This window comes from Canis lupus, chromosome 4 (assembly GCF_048164855.1).
Source record: "Canis lupus baileyi chromosome 4, mCanLup2.hap1, whole genome shotgun sequence".
Classification (NCBI taxonomy): Eukaryota; Metazoa; Chordata; class Mammalia; order Carnivora; family Canidae; genus Canis; species Canis lupus.
This window is the reverse complement of record NC_132841.1, coordinates 24,381,671-24,400,945: the sequence shown is the minus strand read 5'-3', so window position 1 is coordinate 24,400,945 and position 19,275 is coordinate 24,381,671. Positions and strand designations below refer to the sequence as shown.

Below are 19,275 nucleotides of genomic sequence, written 5' to 3'. Positions count from 1 at the left end.
TTGTTGTTACACTTGGAAGAATCTCAAATAAAATTGTTTGATATGACTGAAAAGAGTTCAGGGCACATTAGGTTTCTTTAAACTGATAATACTGTTAACAAGCTTGTGGATATCCTTATTTAATTCTAATAGAAAAGAACTTCCTTTTATAGCTAAGCATTGACAAGCATTAAATCTTTCATTAAAATTTTACACATTCAGGGGCCCTGACTGGCTCCGTTAGTAGAACATGTGACTCTTGACCCTGGGGTTGTGGTTCGAGGTTGGTGCTGATAGGTAGAGATTACTTACAATTTTTTTTACACATCCAGTAATTAGAAGGATATCCCACAGATTAGCTCTAGGCTCCCTAAGTTTTGTGTCTGCTCCACTATATATATTTTCTTGGTGGTAGAACATGGGATACATTCAAATAGCTACTAAATGTCTGGCCCTTCACCTTTGTTTTATAATGATGGGTGGGTTGGCACAATGGGTGGTAGGAGTATTCTTGGATGCCATTCCTACACTGGGACAGCTGGCAATATTTTAACTATGCATAGAAGTGACTGTGAGTTACAAAAATATATCCCACTAAACTCAAACCAAATGTATTCTAACTCAACTTCCTTCAGCTAAATTTAAAAAATGCCTGCTAGCCACTCCTACACCACTGGACAAGGGGAAGTGTGACAGAGGAGAAATCAGTGAAGAAAGAATTTGTGGTCTAAATATTGCAGTCAAAATTTTTTGTGAACTGTGTGAATATACTGCTAGGGCCCCTTCCAGGGCCTTGGAAAAAGCTAGTGCAAATTAAGTCCCCTGAAGTTGAAACCTTAGCTATGCATTAAATCTGCCTTGGGGTCTGGGGCCGTTTTATTTATAGGGTAGATTGTCAATTTTCAGTCAGCTCATTTAGGACCAGTGTATAGGTTGATCACAGTTCCGTTTGAGGCAAAGATCTGCCTCTTGTGTTAAAGGGCTTTCTGCTTTGTTTAGACTAAGAAGTTCTCAAATTCTTTGGTTTCATGACCATTTCACTCCTAAAAAAGTATTGAGGACTCCAAAAAGCTTTTTATGTGGATCATATCTGTCAATATTATCAGTAATAAGAGTTAAACATGTAAGATATTTATTAATTCATTTAAAAACATAAACAAATCTGTTACATGTTAACATAATTAACATTTTTTTAATGAAATAGAACTATTCTTTCAAAGCAAAAAGCATTTAGTAAGAAGAGTGGCATTACATTTCTGTAAATCTCTATGTCTGGCTTAATAGAATTCTCATATCTGCTTCTGCCTTCAATCTGTTTCGGTATCACTGAAAATGTAGTCTCTGGAAAAGCCCAGTCTTCGTATGAACTAATTTTGATCCCCAACTAAACTTTGAGAACTGCTGAGTTGACATCATTATACCTACTTTCTGGGATGCCTACAGTTTTCAAAATACCCACTCTCTCTGTATTTATATAATCAACTCCACCTTCTAGATAAGAGAGAAATGTTTAAATATTGCTATGCTTTTTTGCATACAAGAAAAACTTCAGAAACAATTTTAAAAAAATATTTTGTTTATTCATTCATGAGAGACACAGAGACAGAGGGAGAAGCTGCGGGGAGCCCGACGTGGGACTCTATCAGGGGTTCGGGGTTCACGACCTGAGCCAAAGGAAGACGCTCAACCGCTCAGCCACCCAGGCGCCCCCAGAAACAACAATTTTTAATGAATCACGAGTCTTAGAGAAGTCATTTTTCCCTTTTACTGACAAGGGTAAAAGCATCTCCTTCACTGTCTCCTTTCTGATAGCAAGGCTTTGTTCTTTGAGGAATACAACGGCAAAGGCAAACGTTAGACCAAGACCAAAAACAACGCTGGGCGTCTTACATGGTCTAGGGATACCATCTAATATTTACCAAGTCCCTTCTGCGTGCTAGGCATGTACTAAGTGCTTCACATACATTTTCGCATTTAATTCTCCCAGCATTCCTATGAGGTACCTACCATCAAGGTACCTACCATCATTCCCATTTTACAGATGAGAAAACCGAGATAAAGAGAGGTTAATGCCCTGCGTTTTACAGGGCTGAGCCGGAAACTACATTAAAAAAAAAAATCTATCTCTGGAGCGCAATTACCTACTGATACAATATAAAGGTGGACAGTAGAGGTGAAAAAGGGAGGTTAGTAAAGGAAATAGCCTCAGGGGTAAGATAGCTGAGGTACCAAGAGAGGATGCACTGTATTATTTTTCACCCGAGGCTTCTTTTCTGCGTCATTTTCTACGCTCCCCTGTTCCTCTTTCCATATCTTAGTGATCTCACTGCAGGTGGTTGGAGGCCCAGGCCTGGGGCTGAGGTTGAAATTAACGCGTTCAAACAACCTGCGGAAAACCAGCGAAGCAAACCAGAGGTAGCGAAGGAGACCGCGGCGTGGCGAGGACCCTGCGCACGCGCAGCACATGCCAGGCCCGCCTGCCCCCGCTCCCCCCGCCCCTCCCCGCTCCGCCCGAGATTCCCCGGCTGGTGGGGAGGCCGGGTGTGGGCCGCGGGCGCCGAGCAGAGGGAGGCGCGGGCTGGGCGCCTGCGCAGTGGCCGGGGCGCTGGTGTGATCGAGCTCACGTAGCGAGGGCTGCAGTCGCCTCCTCCCCAGCGGCGCCGTCGCAGCCTAGAGGTTATAAAAGGGCTAACTGGCTCCCTCTGCTGCCCAGTCGCGCCGCCAGCGGGCTGAGGGAAGGGCGCAGGTATCCGGCCCGAGAGCAGGCTACAGCGGACTGAAGAGCGCGCCGCCCCGCCGTGCCCACTCCCAGGTGAGACGCTCCCCGGGACGCTGGAGTCTGCGCCTCAGGCCTTAGCACGCCGTGGCCCTTCTCGGACAGCTGTGGCGGCCCGGTCCCTGCTCGCTCCGATGGGATGGCTTGAGGGCGGAGGGTTCTCCAGTTGACCCTCACAGCGGCTACTGCATTTTTTTTTTTTTTCCTGGAGACCTGGCCCCGCGCCCCCTGGCCGCCCCACAGGCCCTTCTGCCGGTCGCCGCGCTCCCCTTCTCCCGCCTCCTTGCCTGGTCGGCGCCCCCGGCCGTTGAGGCAGCGGCAGCCTCCGTCCCCGCCCTGGGGACCAGGACTTTCTTGAATATTCCTCGCTTCCCGGGGAGGGCTCTCAGCCTGTGGAGTTTTTCCGAGCTGCTCTCCTACCTGGTCCTCTCCTACCAGAGCTGGGGCGGGGGCGGGGGCGGGGGGCACGCGAGGGCGGGGCGTGGGTTTTCGGCCTCCGCCGCCTCAGATGGTTAGCATGTGGCGGAGCGGAGAGCGGGCTTTACAGCCCGGGGTCGGGAGCTGAAGCCCTCGAGGCGTTGCGCCCTCATCGGAAAGTCGTCGGGTCTGAGGAGCGGACGGACCCGTAGCGGGAGAAGTTGGGGCTTGGCTCGTCTGTTGCGCGCAGCGGCGCTGCTGGGGCTGCGAGACGCAGCCCGGGGCGCCGAGTTTCGGGCTGCTGCGTGGAGGAAGGCGGCTGTCAGATCGCCCGGGCGTCGGGGAAGCTCCTCTTCCTTCCTTCTTCCACGACTTTTTTTTTTTTTTTTTTTTTAAAGGCACACGAGCTTCACCACCCCTTCTCTTTCAGCAGAGAGTTTGCTGCTTTTAAAGTCCCCATCAGTAAAAACGAGTTCCGTGGTTGTGTGAGAACTTCGAGTTGCATCGCACAAATGCCGCCCCCCCAACCCCCGCCACCGCGCCCCAGACGTATGTTTACTTAAGGGGAAGGAAGGATGATACTCCTTCTCCCATTTGTAGGAGACTGTTTCTCTCCTGAATACTCGAATGTGTGAAAGTTCAGTTTTTTTTTTTTTTTTAAGACAACTCACAGGCGTTCCGGAGAGGGAATTCTCTCCTGGAATTCTGTGCACTGTTTGCTTTAAGAAAGGGATGGAGAAGCGAGCCGTCCTTTTAGGAATTGATCAGAGAGGCCACCGAGGGTTGCCAATTTCAACTTAACTGTTTATGGTTTCTCAGAGAGCCGCGGCTCTTGGACTTTCCCTTGGAAAGCGCTCGGAAGGGATGAAACAGCCACTACGTGAGTGGGGGAGGGGAAAAGACGTGGCAGCAGTGTTCTTTCATCAGGTTTGCTCCTTAAAAAAAAAAAAAAAAAAAAAAAGTTTCTGGCAAGAGACGTATTTCCCCTTTTAGGTTTAGATGTGCGAATAGCCTTATGAATGAGGCTAGTCTTTTTCTAAAATAATCAGACGGAATAGTAGGAACACTAGAATTTAATTTATAAGACATTTTGAAGGGATTTTTCTGATCGAGTTTCTAGAGAGAAGATGGATACCTTAAGCAGGAAATATTCAAGAAGCTGAAAGTTAACAATCTTTAATATGTGTTGCCTTCTTTTGAAATTTAAATAGACCTTGCATGTGTTTTTTTTTTTTTTTTTTTTTTTTTTTTTCTTTAGCTAACTTTTGGGTTCTAGCCTGTGAATAGAATTTCGGAATCTTAAGTAGGAATCTCAAATTTTTACCTCTTTCTTTCTGTAGGAAGCATAGGCTTTATCACTTACCTTTAAGCGCCAGGTCAGTTTTGATTTTGAAACATTATGCCTCAAGTCCTGCCAGTATTTTAAAAAGCTGATGGTAGATGCTTCTTACAGATTTAACTTAGACTAACTAGGAAAAGGACTACTTTGTCTCTTTTTAGATGAGATAATGCTGTTTCCTTTGACATCTTAAAGTGAATTTTATTTCGAAGTACTTAAAGTAATAACTTTGGTAAGCAGATAATTACATTGGCCATTTTGTTGCCTTGGTAACTAAGGTAGTAAAACTGTTAAAAGAAATACATACACCTTTTAATTACTGTAGAAAAATTTAGACAGTGTGAAAGACTATTGAAGAAAGAAAGCTTTATACCACTTAGGTGGTCCAGGTTGTTGCAGGTGAATCTTGGCTTTCTGATAGTGAGATGCTAACCTTTTCTAATATTGCAGAGTGGGTTGTATACTGACTGACAAGCAGCATCTTTCATAAGGTGATGAAGTTCAAACTCCTGCTTTTATTCCAGGGATGTAGCAAGAGTTACTCCAGGGCCTCAGTGGTAAAGCTGTGAACCTTCCATTTCTGTGGAAGGAATGCCTTATTTACTTAGCAATTAATTATCAACTGGGATATAATTACTGCTTTTATATTTGAGAAGTGTACCCTGAGATACATAGTAGCAGTTCTCAACTTATTTTGAGGTCATGAAATCCCCTGAAAATCTGATAGGAGGTGTGTGGGTCCTGAGTCAGGAAATGGAAGTACATGTGCATGGAGTGTTATGTACCATTTACAGATACTCCCCTCCCTCAACCTTACACATCTGTTAACTATTATAAGGATAAAAAATAAAAGATATATAAAGTTAATCTTTAAATACATCTAGGTATCTTGAAGCAGTATTTCTTGAATATTTCTGAAAACGGAACTGAGCTATAAGTCTTAACTGGATTTGAATATATAGATGACAGTAATAAGCTATTGCTGAAAGGGTTTCAGCAAAGGTTAATAGGTTGGTGGGAGAATTGTTGAATTGCTGAATTGTCTAGGCAATCATATGTGGTATTGCTCCCCCTGGCTTCCCCTCTCCCTCATATGTTGTAATAGGTCTTTGGTTTTCCTCTGAAAGTAGAAAATGCTTGGATGTAAATAAAAATAAATTGCATTGGCCCTTGGCATGAAACTGTTTGCTCTTCATACAGTGAGAACTTGAATCTTACAATTAAATCATAATGGTGTGTTTGTGCTTACAATTATATGAATATGTAAGACACAGGCCAAATAAAATGTGTATGTATTTATGAAACTAGTTAAAGCTTCATTCATGTTTCTACCCAATGAAATTTATTTGTATAATATGAAGCTATCTTCTCATTGGTTTTCCTCTGGCCAAATTTTGTGCCTTAATAAAAACTAGAAATTCAAAAGACTTCATTAAGGTACGCCAGCACTTTTTGAACTTGATATAATGAGAAATATTCCTTTTCCTATGTTTCTTTGGATGATCAGTGTGACTATTAGTATATTTGGTAGGACATTGGCAAAAATACAGTATAGTAGTCCTGCTTATTACATAGTGTCATCTGTGAATGCATACTATCTTGGACTTCTTCCTCTTCCTGTTTAATATTTCGTATAAGTATGTCCATGTTTTGGTGGTTTACAAAATTTTCATTTAAATAGTAATATTATAATATGTTAAATTAATATACTCAGCCTTTCTTTCTTCTTGGGCATTTGAGCTGTTTCTTCATAATAAGTAGTGCAAACAGAAGGCTGTAATTTGGTGGTTTATTTTATCCACCTGTATAGCTACAGTAAACTTTAACCAGTTTTCTGTTTTGTTTTTTTCTGAAAAGAAACACATAACCATAAACCACGTATCAGTAATTTTTTCTTTTCTCTGAAATAATTTTCTGAGGGCATTGGACTGGGCTCTAAAAAGATTTTTTTTTGGTTAGAAGATAGATTTATTTATTTATTTATTTATTTAATTTATTTATTTATGATAGAGAGAGAGAGAGGCAGAGACACAGGAGGAGGGAGAAGCAGGCTCCATGCTGGGAGCCCGACACGGGACTCGATCCCGGGACTCCAGGATTGCACCCTGGGCCAAAGGCAGGTGCTAAACTGCTGAGCCACCCAGGGATCCCCTAAAAAGATTTTTTAATCTACCTGATAACAACTGATTTTATATATATATATATATATAAAATCTTAAGATTTTATTTTAATTAATTCATTCATTCATGAGAGAGACAGAGAGAAAGAGGAAGAGAGACATAGGCAGATGGAGAAGCAGGCTCCCTGTGGGGAGCCTGATGGAAACTCCATCCCAGGACCCTAGGATCATGACCTGAGCCAAAGGCAGACACTCAACCACTGAGCCACTCAGGTGCCCTTTGTACTTTACATTTTTTAAAGTGTTGTTTCATATATAATTTGTTCCTTAAAATAATTCTTTGAGGTAGTTTTATATCGTCCCCATTTTACAAGTGAAACTGAGAGAGAAGTCAAGTAATTTGTCCAAGCAAAAACTGTGAGCACTAGGACTGGGACCTAGGTTGTCTGTTTTCTGTTCACATTTCATATATTTTTTTTCATTTCATATTTTTAAATTCTGCTGCAACCATGAATTCATCACTCCTTATTCTAGTATATGTGACTTTATTTCATATGTCTTTTCTTGAACTTGACAACTTTAGATCTGGCATTAGAAAAAAAGAGGGAATTGAAAGCTAGAATGAGAACAGGAAGACTAGGGTTAAGAAAAATAGAATTTGCCCCCAAATTTATATAAATTCCTAGGTAGGGAGCTGCTCAGTGTCCCATTAGGGGATACGAGGTGTCTAAATAAAGCTTTTGTTTTGCCTATGAATATCCAGCTCTTCTAGACTATCCTTGCTCTATTGAGTTGTCTTTATACCTTTGCCAAAACCAAACAAACCATTTTCTGTGTCTGGATTGTCTATTTTGTTCCACTGATCTACATGTTTCATTGAAAATTCTGCTTTTGGAATATTTTGCTATCACCTCATATTCCTTATTTAAGCTTAGAAACTCTAAAATGTAAAAATCTAGATTTTGCTCTTCATTTATATCTTCAGGGTGGTGAAAACAAAGTTGTCTTATCAGGACTTTCTATGTAAATAAAAAAATAGATGAAATTTGTTTTGGAGCAAAAGGGATTGATGGTGGTATTATGTCAGCAAGTAGAGCTGGGGAGTTAAACATTTGGATTTTGCTCACTCTGTCCCTGATTTGAATTTGTCTCTTCACTTCAGTGCTACTTTGACTTTGTTTTTTTAGCTCACTTGTTTACTTACAGAAATAGACATGTTCTATTAAATGTTTACTAAAGAAAATGCACAAGTTGAGTGACGATCATTGTGATCCCACCTCTCAGTTAACATTTTTTTGAGTTCTTTTAGTTACTGTGTAAAGTTTTAAAGTGTATGTATGATACAAAATCTTTGAATTTAGAAATTGAACTTTAAAACTTCTCCACATATATATTTACCACTCTCCAAATTAGAAAACAAACCTAGTTTAAAGAGTTTGTATCTCTAATGCTGCTTTTTATATTACTGCTAGTTTTTATTTTTTATTTTTTTAGAGAATTTATTTATTCGTGAGACACACACACACACACACACACACACACACACACAGAGGCAGAGGGAGACACAGGTAGAGGGAGAAGCAGGCTCCATTCAGGGAGCCCAACGTGGGACTTGATCCCGGGTCTGCAGGATTACACCCTGGGCTGCAGGCGGCGGTAAACCACTGCCGCACCGGGGCTGCCCTCTATTACTGCTAGTTTTTAAATCCCCTAACCAATATTTATTGACACTAGTGTTACTAAGTACACATAGTTTCATTAATATAACCAGTCAAAAAGATACTAATATACATTCAAGAAGATACTGCAAGGTCTTTCTTAAAGCGAGAAATATATAGATTATGTTAATATTTGGAAATACTTATAAGCAACAAATAAGGCATATATAATTTAATGGTTCTTTCCCCTTTTCTCTTCCACTGCCTCTGTCCACTTACTTCTACTCAAATTCTTAAATAAGAAAGTCTGCATCTATCTGCTAGTAGACTAGGCTACTTGTTCTTTTTCACCGTCTTAGCCCAGGATTGAGGTTTCCTGAGCTTCCCACCATGCTCTCAGCCTTTTCTTTTTCTGTGTCTCTTGAGACAGCCTTGGCAACAAATCCATCTATTCTTAAGTTCTTGCCCCACATCTAAAAGTAACATTTTTTAAAAGATTTTATTTATTTATTAGACACACACACACACACACACACACACAGAAGCAGGCTCCATGCAGGAAGCCTGACGTGGTACTTGATCCCGGGTCTCCAGGATCATGCCCTGGGATGAAGGCGGCGCTAAACCGCTGAGCCACCCAGGCTGCCCTAAAAGTAACACTTCTTAAGTGTCTTCTATGTGCCAAGTATCCTCCTAGGCACTTTCCTCTAAATTATTGGTGTTTTTTTTTTTTTTAATTTCTTGGTGGTAGTCAAATTTGACCTCATATTTTGATACCATTTTTGCTTATTTGGCTTCTTGTTAAGGGGATCACCAAAAAAAGAAAAAAAGGACATTATTGATGACTCTTACTATTGTGGGGGGCTTTTAATATCATTTATGGCAAATTTTTTATATTCTGTATCGTGGGCATAAGAATCCTGACCTTTTCCCTTCACATTGGGAAATGTATGCATTTCTAACTGAAGTGTTTGAAATAGTTGAGAGGTATATTATACAGTTTAAAATATATAATTGAATAGTCAGTGAGGAATAGCACCATTTTAATAATATTCATTTCTTTCTAAAACTTTCTCCTTCAGTCTATATTTGTTTGTAAAATGTTTCTGGTTTAGGGGAATTTGACTTTTCCAGTTGAAACAGAAACTTTAAACATTTAAATTCAATATTTTTAACTGACAAAATTTTTTATTTTACTTTTTTTTACACTTTTCCTGATTATTCCATGAAAAGTGGAAACTAGAACTGTTTAAAAAACATACGCAAATCTATGACATCAATAGCTGGGGATTTTCTTTTTTGCTATACTATTTTCACAACCACAGTGTGCTTGCTAGGCAATATAACAGAAGCAAGCAAGGGGCAGAATACTGGTAAAGAAAGACAAGGCAAATTTAAGTTCAATTTTGAATCTAAATTCCAAGTTAAATCTTTTAAAAAATGGATTAAAATAATATTTATTCTAAACTCTCTATTTTATATAGAAATGGAACTTACTGGATTTCTAACAAGCCAAAAAAGACCTTATTACTTATTTTGCCTATAAAAATATTAATTGCTGGGTTAATAAGACAATTAATTAGAACTGTGGGTTAAACAGAAACCCCAGTCATACTACCACATGGTGGAATTTATGTACACATTGTGGGGATAGGGAGTTATCTTAACAGTTGAGGTCAGGAATGCCATTAGGCTTCAAGAATATGTGGAAAACATCAGAATGTTTTATTCTCTCTCTTATCTGTCTTCCTCTCTGTATACCTGCTTCACTCTTTATTCTTTCCAGGTAAAATTCATTTACTTTTTGGCCCGTATATCAAAACTTGGTCCATTGCTGCTTCTGAGCTTTATACAATTCAGGCATTCAAAGAGTGCCTGCCTTTTTTTTTTTTTTTTCCCCCTCTCAATTTTATTTTCAAAATTTCCAGGAAGGAACTTTGGCAACTTGATGAGGGAGAAGTATCATGCTGTGTAACATGAGTGATGAAACTGTGGGGATGAATTAAAGGTAGACTGGTGCTGTAAAAAAGGCAGAAGGAGGGCAGTTTCCAGAAGAGAGTAGTGGTGGTAGAACACCATACAGGCAAAAATAGGTGTGTGCTTTTGAAATGACATTATATTCAAGTTCCTTCCGATAAGAAAAATTGAATTTTGCAAGAATCTCCAAAAGACAGATAGATCGTGTAGGACTTTTTCAACTCGATCAGATAAGGCTAATATCTTGATTTAGTGCTTCTTTCCAAGCAAATTTCAAAGTGCTGGCAGAGTTATACCAATAACTGGGTTCACTGCTTGAGGAAAGACAGCTGTGGGAAAGAGGCTAGCATGATTTCTGAGTTTTTATAGAAAAGTTGGTCATAACTATTAAAACACTTGACTGTCAGATCATATGTACTGGAGTTGTAGCTCCCTCTCTTTGGGAGCTTAAGTATGACTGGAATTCATGGTGTTAAGTTAAAACAAATGGCAGTTTGCCAGAGGGATTATAGGGAAGAACAGAAATATAACTAGTTCTATTAGTAAGTACTCTTAGTTGTCTTAGAAAAATCCATCCTACTTATATGGAAGAGACACGCAAAGTCTTGAATATATACCACGTTGTAATAGCCTGAATTAGAAGCTTGAATTTGTGCTGGTCTTTTGCATTCACTATAAAAATTGTCAAAAAATTTAAAGTCTAACACATGTCAGGGCAACCAGCATTTGACTGTGGAATTTGTATGAGGTTAAATAAACTTTGGAGCCCTCTAAAAGATTTGGAACAATGTGGAAGGCATGGAGAGACTGCTAGAAGGAGACCTGTGGAAAATTTTTAGTGTCCGTGAAAGTTTAGATTAGAATATCAAGCATTCTTTAGTCGGCCTTATTAATTTTTAATGATTTGTTTGGGAAAGACCAACTTTTTAAAATGTTGCAATTTTTTTCTTGGAAGAAAAATGTTAGACCAAAAGGCTAATAGAATTATTTGCCAGATACCCTGTTCCTAGTAATTCATTAAATAACTTGTACATACAATTCAATGAATCCTGATAACTCAAAGTTGTAAATATTTACAATGTAGTAAAACTGTTTTAAAATCTGTTCCCAGGTTTGATTGACCTGTGAGTGTGTGGGATTGGACTTTCCTGGGAGAAGGACTGTAGGAAAGTTTTAGATAAATATTATACTTTGCTATTTATTTTTATCTGGGCTTACCTGAGAATATGTTTTCCAGAAAGATTTTTCCATATACTTTTTTCTTATAGTTTCTAAAAAATAATGTTCATGTATATTAAACAGGTATAAAGTACATGTATGTTATAAAAGTTAGGTAATAAGCACTCATGAACCTACTCATGATCTAATCAAGAACTAAAATATCAGTATATCTGTAATATTTCAGCACTAAATTTTATACTAGTGTAAATTTATGTTTATATCTTTGACTCTTCCTTGGCTTTCTTTTTTTTTTTATCTTCCCTCTCCCCGTTTTTTTGAGTCCAGTCTTTTCAGGGAGCTGAGATTTGCCTTCTTTGCATCCTCTTTAACCCATTTAAATTCTATTTCAAGCTTGTCTGAGGATTTAGAACAGGAGATATTTGTATCTTACTATTTAAAAAAATTTTTTTTTAATTTTTAAGTAATCTCTACGCTCATTGTGGAGCTCAAACTCACAACCCTGAGATCAAAAGTCTCATGTTCTCCCAACTGAGCCAGCCAGGCGCCCCTGTATCTTACTGTTTTTTATAAAACTCCAATGTTTTTTAGGATGCTTGACTCTTAGATGCTCATAATGATTTGCTTTGCAAGCTGCTAACTGAATGAAGATGGAAATAAATGGAAGTGAGACATCAGAAGTAAGGAAACCATTGTTTTAAAAACTTGTGGTTAATAAAGATATGATTGCTTACAAACAAGTATTTAATATTAAAAGAGATTAGAGGAGGGGCACCAGAATGGCTCAGATGGTTAAGGATCTGACTCTTGATCTCAGCTCAGGTTTTGATCTTGGCTCAGGTCTTGATCTCATAGTTGTGAGTTCAAGCCCCATTTTGGGCTCTCAGTTTGGGATGGAGCCTACTTCTAAGAAAAAAAGATTAGAGGAACTATTCACCAGAATAATTAGGAATTCAATTATATTTTTCAAAAAATAAGTAAAATCTTACTTTTTTTTTTCAAAGATTTTATTTATTTATTCATGAGAGACACAGAGAGAGGCAGAGACCTAGGTAGAGGGAGAAGCAGGCTCCTCGCAGGAAGCCCAGTGTGGGACTCAATCCCAGCACTCCTGGATCATGCTCTGGGCTGAAGGCAGACGCTTAACTGCTGAGCCACCCAGGCGTCCCTTACTTTTTTTTTTTTTTTTTTAAGATTTTATTTATTTGAGAGAGAGAGGGAGAGAGCGTGTACACACCCAAGCCAGGGAGAGGGGCAGAGGGAGAAGCAGCTTATCACTGAGCAGGGAGTCTGATGTGGGGCTTGATCCTGGGACTCCAGGATAATGATCTGAGCCGAAGGTAGATGCTTCATCGACTGAGCCACCCGAGTACCCCTGAAATTTTACTCTTTTAAAGATAGAAAGCTCTTTTTGCGTGATTTTAAGGGATGTTTGTTTGTATCTGGTGGTTTTCAAAGTGTGATCCCAGACCAGCAGCATCACCATCACCTAAGAATTTGTATAAATTAACTACATACCTCAGACCTGTAGGTGATTCTGATATAGCAGTGAGAACCACTGCTATCTAGGGCTATTTAGGGCTATTTCTTCATTTGATGGTCATAGTAGTTTGGAGTAATGCTGTGTTGTCTGAACTTCATATTGCAAGTGACAAATCCAACTTGATCTAGTTTAAAATTCCTTAAAAAGGGAATTCAGAGGCTCTCTTATTGGGTTGAAAGATTATTGCAGTAGCTCACAGATTCAAAGCATTGGTTTAAAAACTGTGGTTAATAAAGATATGATTGCTTTACTAACAATTGGAAGAGTCAGGGCTATGGATCTTGGAATTGTTTATTTCTGAATGACTTTGTTTATAGATTGGGTTTCTATGTGTCCTTGACAAGTGGGAAAGACCGTCACAGGCAGATACAAATTCATATCCTATGAGCTTAGCAACTCCAGAAGGAGCTGCTTTGTACCATTTCACAAGCCCACTCCTCAAATGTTTTTGGGAGAAAGTGTCAATGACTGGCCTAGCCCGCATCATATGTCTTTCTGTAGGAGGAAGGATAATAATCTGACCATGTAGTTCATGGCTAGATATTTGAGTTGCTTTCATATAAGCTTACTGTCTTTGTAGCAGAGAAATCTGGAGAATATGAAACAGGCACAAATGTGGATTGTATTTGTTAGCTACTTTTTTTATATTAGGGAGTAGTTAACCACTTCATTAAAAACTTAGGATAGGGGATCCCTGGGTGGCTCAGCGGTTTAGGGCCTGCCTTCTGCCCAGGGCGTGGTCCTGGGGTCCCGGGATCGAGTCTCGCGTCGGGCTACCTGCATGGAGCCTGCTTCTCCCTCTGCCTGTGTCTCTGCCTCTCTCTGTCTCTCTCTGTGTCTCTCATGAATAAATGAATAAAATCTTTAAAAAAGAAAGCTTAGGGTGAGGGGCACCTGGGTGGCTCAGTGGTTGAGCTGCTTCTGCCTTTGGCTCAGGTCATGATCCCGGGGACAAGTAAATATACCCTAGGACATCTGGAAAATACAAAGAAATATAAAAAATTACCTAATGTTCTGCTGTCCAGAACATTTTCCCTTAGAAATATGCATTTAAGATTCCTCCATGTCTTTTCATGGCTTGATAGCTCATTTCCTTTTAGCATTGATGATAATTCATTGGATGTACCAGTTTATTTATCCATTTACCTTGAAGGACATTTTTGTTGTTTCCAAGTTTTAGTCATTATGAAGAAATCTATAAATATTCATGTGCACATTTTTGTGTGGACATAAGTTTTCAAGTTTTTTGGGTAAATACAAAGGAGAACAACTGCCAGATTGTATGGTAAAAGTATGTCTGACTTTAAGAAACTGCCAAACCATCTTCCAAGATGGCTTATACCATTTTACCAATGAATGTTTGTTAATTTTTAAATTTTGCGTTTTAATTTAAATTCACAAGTTACAGCATATACTCATTTTAAGTTCCTTGACATATATAGCATCATCATTAGATATTTGTGAATTTGTTAAATTTAATCGTTCATTTGAAGGACAAAAAATGGATCCTTGATAATTGTTCATTTGAAGGACAAAAAAATGGATCCTTGATAACTGAACTTTTAAAATTATTTTTAGTTCTTTTGTGACTTTCTGTATTCTTAATCTACTTTTCTATTAATATCTTAGTGGTTTTCTTACTGATTTATAGGAGCTCTATTTTCTTTAGTTTCCTAGTTTATAGGATTTTTAAAAATTTTGTGTTTTTTTTTTTTTTTTTTTTTTTGCTTTTTTGAGGGAGAGAGCATGTGTACTATGTGTGAGTGAGAAGACAGATGAGGGAGAGGGAGAATCTCAAGCAGGCTCCATTCTCTCAGCACAGAGCCTGACACAGGGCTCAATCTCAGGACCCTGAGATTGTGACCTGATCCAAAATCAGGAGTCAAGACACTTAACTGACTGAGCCACCCAGGCATCCCTTTCATAGGGTTTTTTAAAAACACATATAAGCCTAGATTATTCTGTGTATTTGAATTCCATCTGGCTTTTGATAGGTTACTTTTTTATCATTTTTAAAGTTTAGAGATTCTTTTCTCTTTTTAGAGATCTAGTAAAGTTTCTTTTTGTTATTTTTTGTTAATAATAACTCTTTGATCTATCTAGAATTTATTTTGCAGCATGATGTAAGGTAAAGGTATATTCTTCATTTGATTAATGCTTTGAAATTTTATGTAAGGCCTATCATTGTTAGAAGCAGTTTTCAAACTTTAGTGATTTCTGTAGGCTAATGAATGGTTCTTGATTCATTGAGAAATTTAAGGACAATGAAAGATGACAAAAAACCTTTAGTGACAAATGTATCTTAGCTATGAAAAAATGATAAGCTCTTACCTGACAAATCTAAACTTTCTTATCTGAGTTAAACATTTAGATAACATTTCTGATTAGCCTTTTGTTAGTAGAGCAAAAGCATTTGTATTTTCTGGAAATAACATTTATTCATGAAGAAAATTATGGCAGAAGTCCGTGTAAACAGTGAGAAGATTCTAGACTTTTCAGACAGCCCAGGATTTTGAAAAAGCCTTGTGCTTTGGCAGGAGCCCAGGAGAGGAAGTGTCTGCATCTGCTGTATTCTAGAAGCCTTCCCAAAGAGTTACTGTAAAGCAGCCAAGAGAGCAGTGCATTTTACTACTGTGTGGTTCTGGAAGTATCTGGAAGCTTGTGGCAAACTTGAGGGAGGAGACTTAGGAGTACTTCCAGAATGTCAGTTTCTGTGGGGATTTATTTTTTATTGAGATTCAAGAAGGGGAAAGGGTTTTGTTTTTTTTTTGTTTTTGGGGGGATTATTTTTGGCAAAATAGAGAGCTTTCCAATGTGGACTTGAACTTGGTGGTTTAAGTGAAGTCACTTGGAAGGAGTCAGAAGTGCGTGCTCAAAGACAAATAGGGAGACAAGAAGAGTAACAAATGGGAGCCTGTTACTGGGGCAAGAGGTACTGTAATAGTAACTTATTCTTCTGTAAGGTAATAAGGAGTACTTAAAAGTCCATGGATGTGATGGTGAAGGAGCAAGAACAGCGTGCTGTCAGGATATTTGGAAAAGAAAGGTAAAATCTTGCTGATGTTTAGTTGATATTTGCTGCTGCCATGAAGAATCCATTCTAGAAAAGTCAGTGCTACCAGGGACAAAGAAAAAAAGACATGTTTTGCTGCCAAGTTAAAAAAAAAATCCATAGCTATGTACTAGGCTAAGAATGTTTACATAGAACACAGCAGATAGAAAAACCTCAGTACTAGGTCCTTTGAGAGAAATTACTAGCTTAAATCGAAAGGGCTGTTTATTCTTTTTGATTCTGTACAGCTTTTAAAAAATAACAGCTTTATTGAGATATAATTCATGTACCATACAATTCACCCATTTAATGGTCATGATTCAGTGGTATTTAGTACTTTTATAGTGTTCTTCAACCATCACTCACCACAGTCAATTTTAGAACATTTTCATTGCCCAAAAATCTACAACTTTTTAAGTAGGTTCCATGCCCAGTGTGGAGCCCAACACAGGGCTTGAGCTCATGACTCTGAGATCAAGACCTGAGTTGAGATCAAGAGTCAGACCTTTTTTTTTTTTTTTTTTTTTTAAGATTTTATTTATTTACTCATGAGAGACACACACAGAGAGAGACAGAGACACAGAGGGAGAAGCAGGCTTCATGCAGGGAGCCTGATGTGGGACTCGATTCCAGGTCTTCAGGATCATGCCCTGGACTGAAGGCAGTGCTAAATGGCTGAGCCACCCGGGCTGCCCAAGAGTCAGACCCTTAACCAACTGAGCCACTTAGGCACCCTGAGAATGTACGACTTTTAGTTGAACTTATTTTAAAATTGAAAGCCATGTAAGGAAAGGATGGAACAAATTAGGAAACTAAAGGATAGGGATGCCTGGTGGCTCAGCGGTTGGGCACCTGCCTTCAGCTCAGGTCGTGATCCTGGGATCCGGGATTGAATTCTGCATCAGGCTCCCTGTGAGGAGCCTGTTTCTCCCTCTTCCTATCTCTGCCTCTCTCATAAATAAGTAAATAAATCTTTAAAAGAAAAAAAAAAGGAATTTAAAGGATAAATCAGTGGCTCTAAAACCTTTTTTTCCCCTTTAAAACATATTCTAACATATTAGATGGAGAATACATTAGATTGTATTTTGGTAATATTTAAATTACGTTAATGAAGTAATTTTTATGGGACATTCATGGTTTAGATGTAGATAACAGAGAAAACTTATTTTTCAGGATGTATGAATTACTATCTAATCACTCTAATAGTAACTAAGGAGAAAACAGGTTGAATTTTTAAGCATTAATTATCAGGTGATAACAAACATTTATATTTTTTTAACATGAAATATAAAGTTAGTACTCTAGTTATATGGAAAAATAAGATAGTAGCTCTTATTAATTACATTATTAAATCAATTTACAAGAATTAACAGTCTATGGGCAACGTTAGTGTCTGACTTATATTTTGTTCATAGGAAAAATCATTTAGGAACTTTACCTATCCTACTTTTTTTTTTTGTTGTAATGACCATATTTCTCTTGTAGGTGTGTGAACCTGAAAAATTAAGTTTTCCAAGATGATGTGGTATATTTTAATTGTAGGGATTCTACTTCCCCAGTCTTTTGCACATCCAGGCTTTTTTACTTCAATTGGTAAGTCTTACTGTTTTTTGGTTTGTATTGTTCTTGCATTTAAATTTTTTTAAAATAAAAATTATAAATTACCTAAATTCTTGGCCCAGGCATAACTTTTGTTTTCTGTGCTCCTATTTTAGCCATTCCAATTCTAATTTTAAGTCTACTTCATTTTGCAAGTCGGACAATATTGGCAAATTCATCAAAAAATTTATTTTTAAATTATAAAACAACACTACTTTTTCTTCTTCCCTACCTCGGCTCTCACCTTTTTTTGTTCTTGAGACTAATTAGAATTTAGAAAATTTTTTTTTAATTTTTATTTATTTATGATAGTCACACAGAGAGAGAGAGAGAGAGAGAGGCAGAGAGAGAGGCAGAGGGAGAAGCAGGCTCCATGCACCGGGAGCCGACGTGGGATTCGATCCCGGGTCTCCAGGATTGCGCCCTGGGCCAAAGGCAGGCGCTAAACCGCTGCGCCACCCAGGGATCCCAGAATTTAGAAATTTTTATTCAATAAACTATAACCACACTAACAAACGGTATACTTCACCAATGAAGTTCAAATCATTCATGTTTAGTTATTTATAAGAGGATAAGAAGTCATTTTATATCCCGAAATTAGATGCCATAAATTTAATACCCGAAATTATGTCATTTTTTCATTTTATACGAAATCTTTGTAAATATTACTATTTAAAATAGCATATTGGTTAAAGAAGAAACAAAGTAAGACTTCCACATGTCCTCTTTTCCCCAGAAATATTTTTCATGTTTGATGTGTATCCTTTTATATTTTACTCTATGCACACTCATCTGCCTTAAATGAGATATTTTCCTTCATGCCGTTAACCAATTTTACCCTTGTATGATCGTAGTGCTTACTAAAATATGGGTATTATAGTTATGACATCTAATTTCAGGATATAAAGGGATATAAAAAAGATGTCTTCTCCAACATATCTGTGTTTATTAACAGTTAACTCTTCTCAAAGAATGAAACATTCTTGATCATTTTTAAGTTATTCTAAAATACTTGTGTTGACCAATGTAGATATTTGATAACCTTCCCTTCTCTTCCTTCTAGGTCAGATGACTGATTTGATCCATACTGAGAAAGATCTGGTGACTTCTCTGAAAGACTATATTAAGGCAGAAGAGGACAAATTAGAACAAATAAAAAAGTAAGCAAAGTGTTCTACTTTCTATGATTCTGATCCCACCTGGATGTTTTTGTTCTAGAGCTAAAACAGGTGGAAATAGAAGCCACCTGTCTTAAAGTTGGTTGGAATGGCTAAAATAGGAGCACAGGAAACAAGAGTTATGCCTGGGTCAAGAATTTAGGTAGAGGAATGTGGATTGAGATAAGGATATAAATGGGAATGGGTGTTGACTGACAATTTCTAAAAGTGGTTGCTAACATCTTCCTCTAACCTCCCTAATCAAGTCATCTTTTAGAGCATTTTTCTAATTCTATTTATCTTCACTCCTATGGTTGTATTCTAGAGATTACAGTGGTAAGTATTGTTAATTATTTAATTGATATGGTTTTTCCTTAACTGCTAATTTATTTTTAACTGACTCACATTCAAAGTTAATCCTGACCTGTGAATTCCTGCCTTTTATTTAGTGAGAAACTGAATATTCAGGGAGTTGTTTT

The 19,275-nt window shown here is 38.2% G+C and overlaps 1 protein-coding gene across 4 annotated transcripts in view; it reads left to right on the top strand.

Annotated features, from left to right (window-relative positions):
- The first annotated feature begins 2,483 nt into the window (after positions 1-2,483).
- Positions 2,484-19,275, top strand: part of P4HA1 (prolyl 4-hydroxylase subunit alpha 1) — a 76,610-nt gene continuing 59,818 nt past the window's right edge. For 3 of the 4 annotated variants that reach the window (XM_072823542.1, XM_072823544.1, XM_072823545.1), the window contains exons 1-3: positions 2,484-2,791; positions 17,526-17,633; positions 18,703-18,799. In XM_072823542.1, the coding sequence (XP_072679643.1) occupies positions 17,558-17,633; positions 18,703-18,799 (173 nt within the window). In that variant the 5' untranslated portion in view covers positions 2,484-2,791; positions 17,526-17,557. Of the gene's footprint in view, positions 2,792-15,951; positions 16,035-17,525; positions 17,634-18,702; positions 18,800-19,275 lie in introns of all 4 variants that reach the window. The other variant, XM_072823543.1, reaches the window with a different exon arrangement.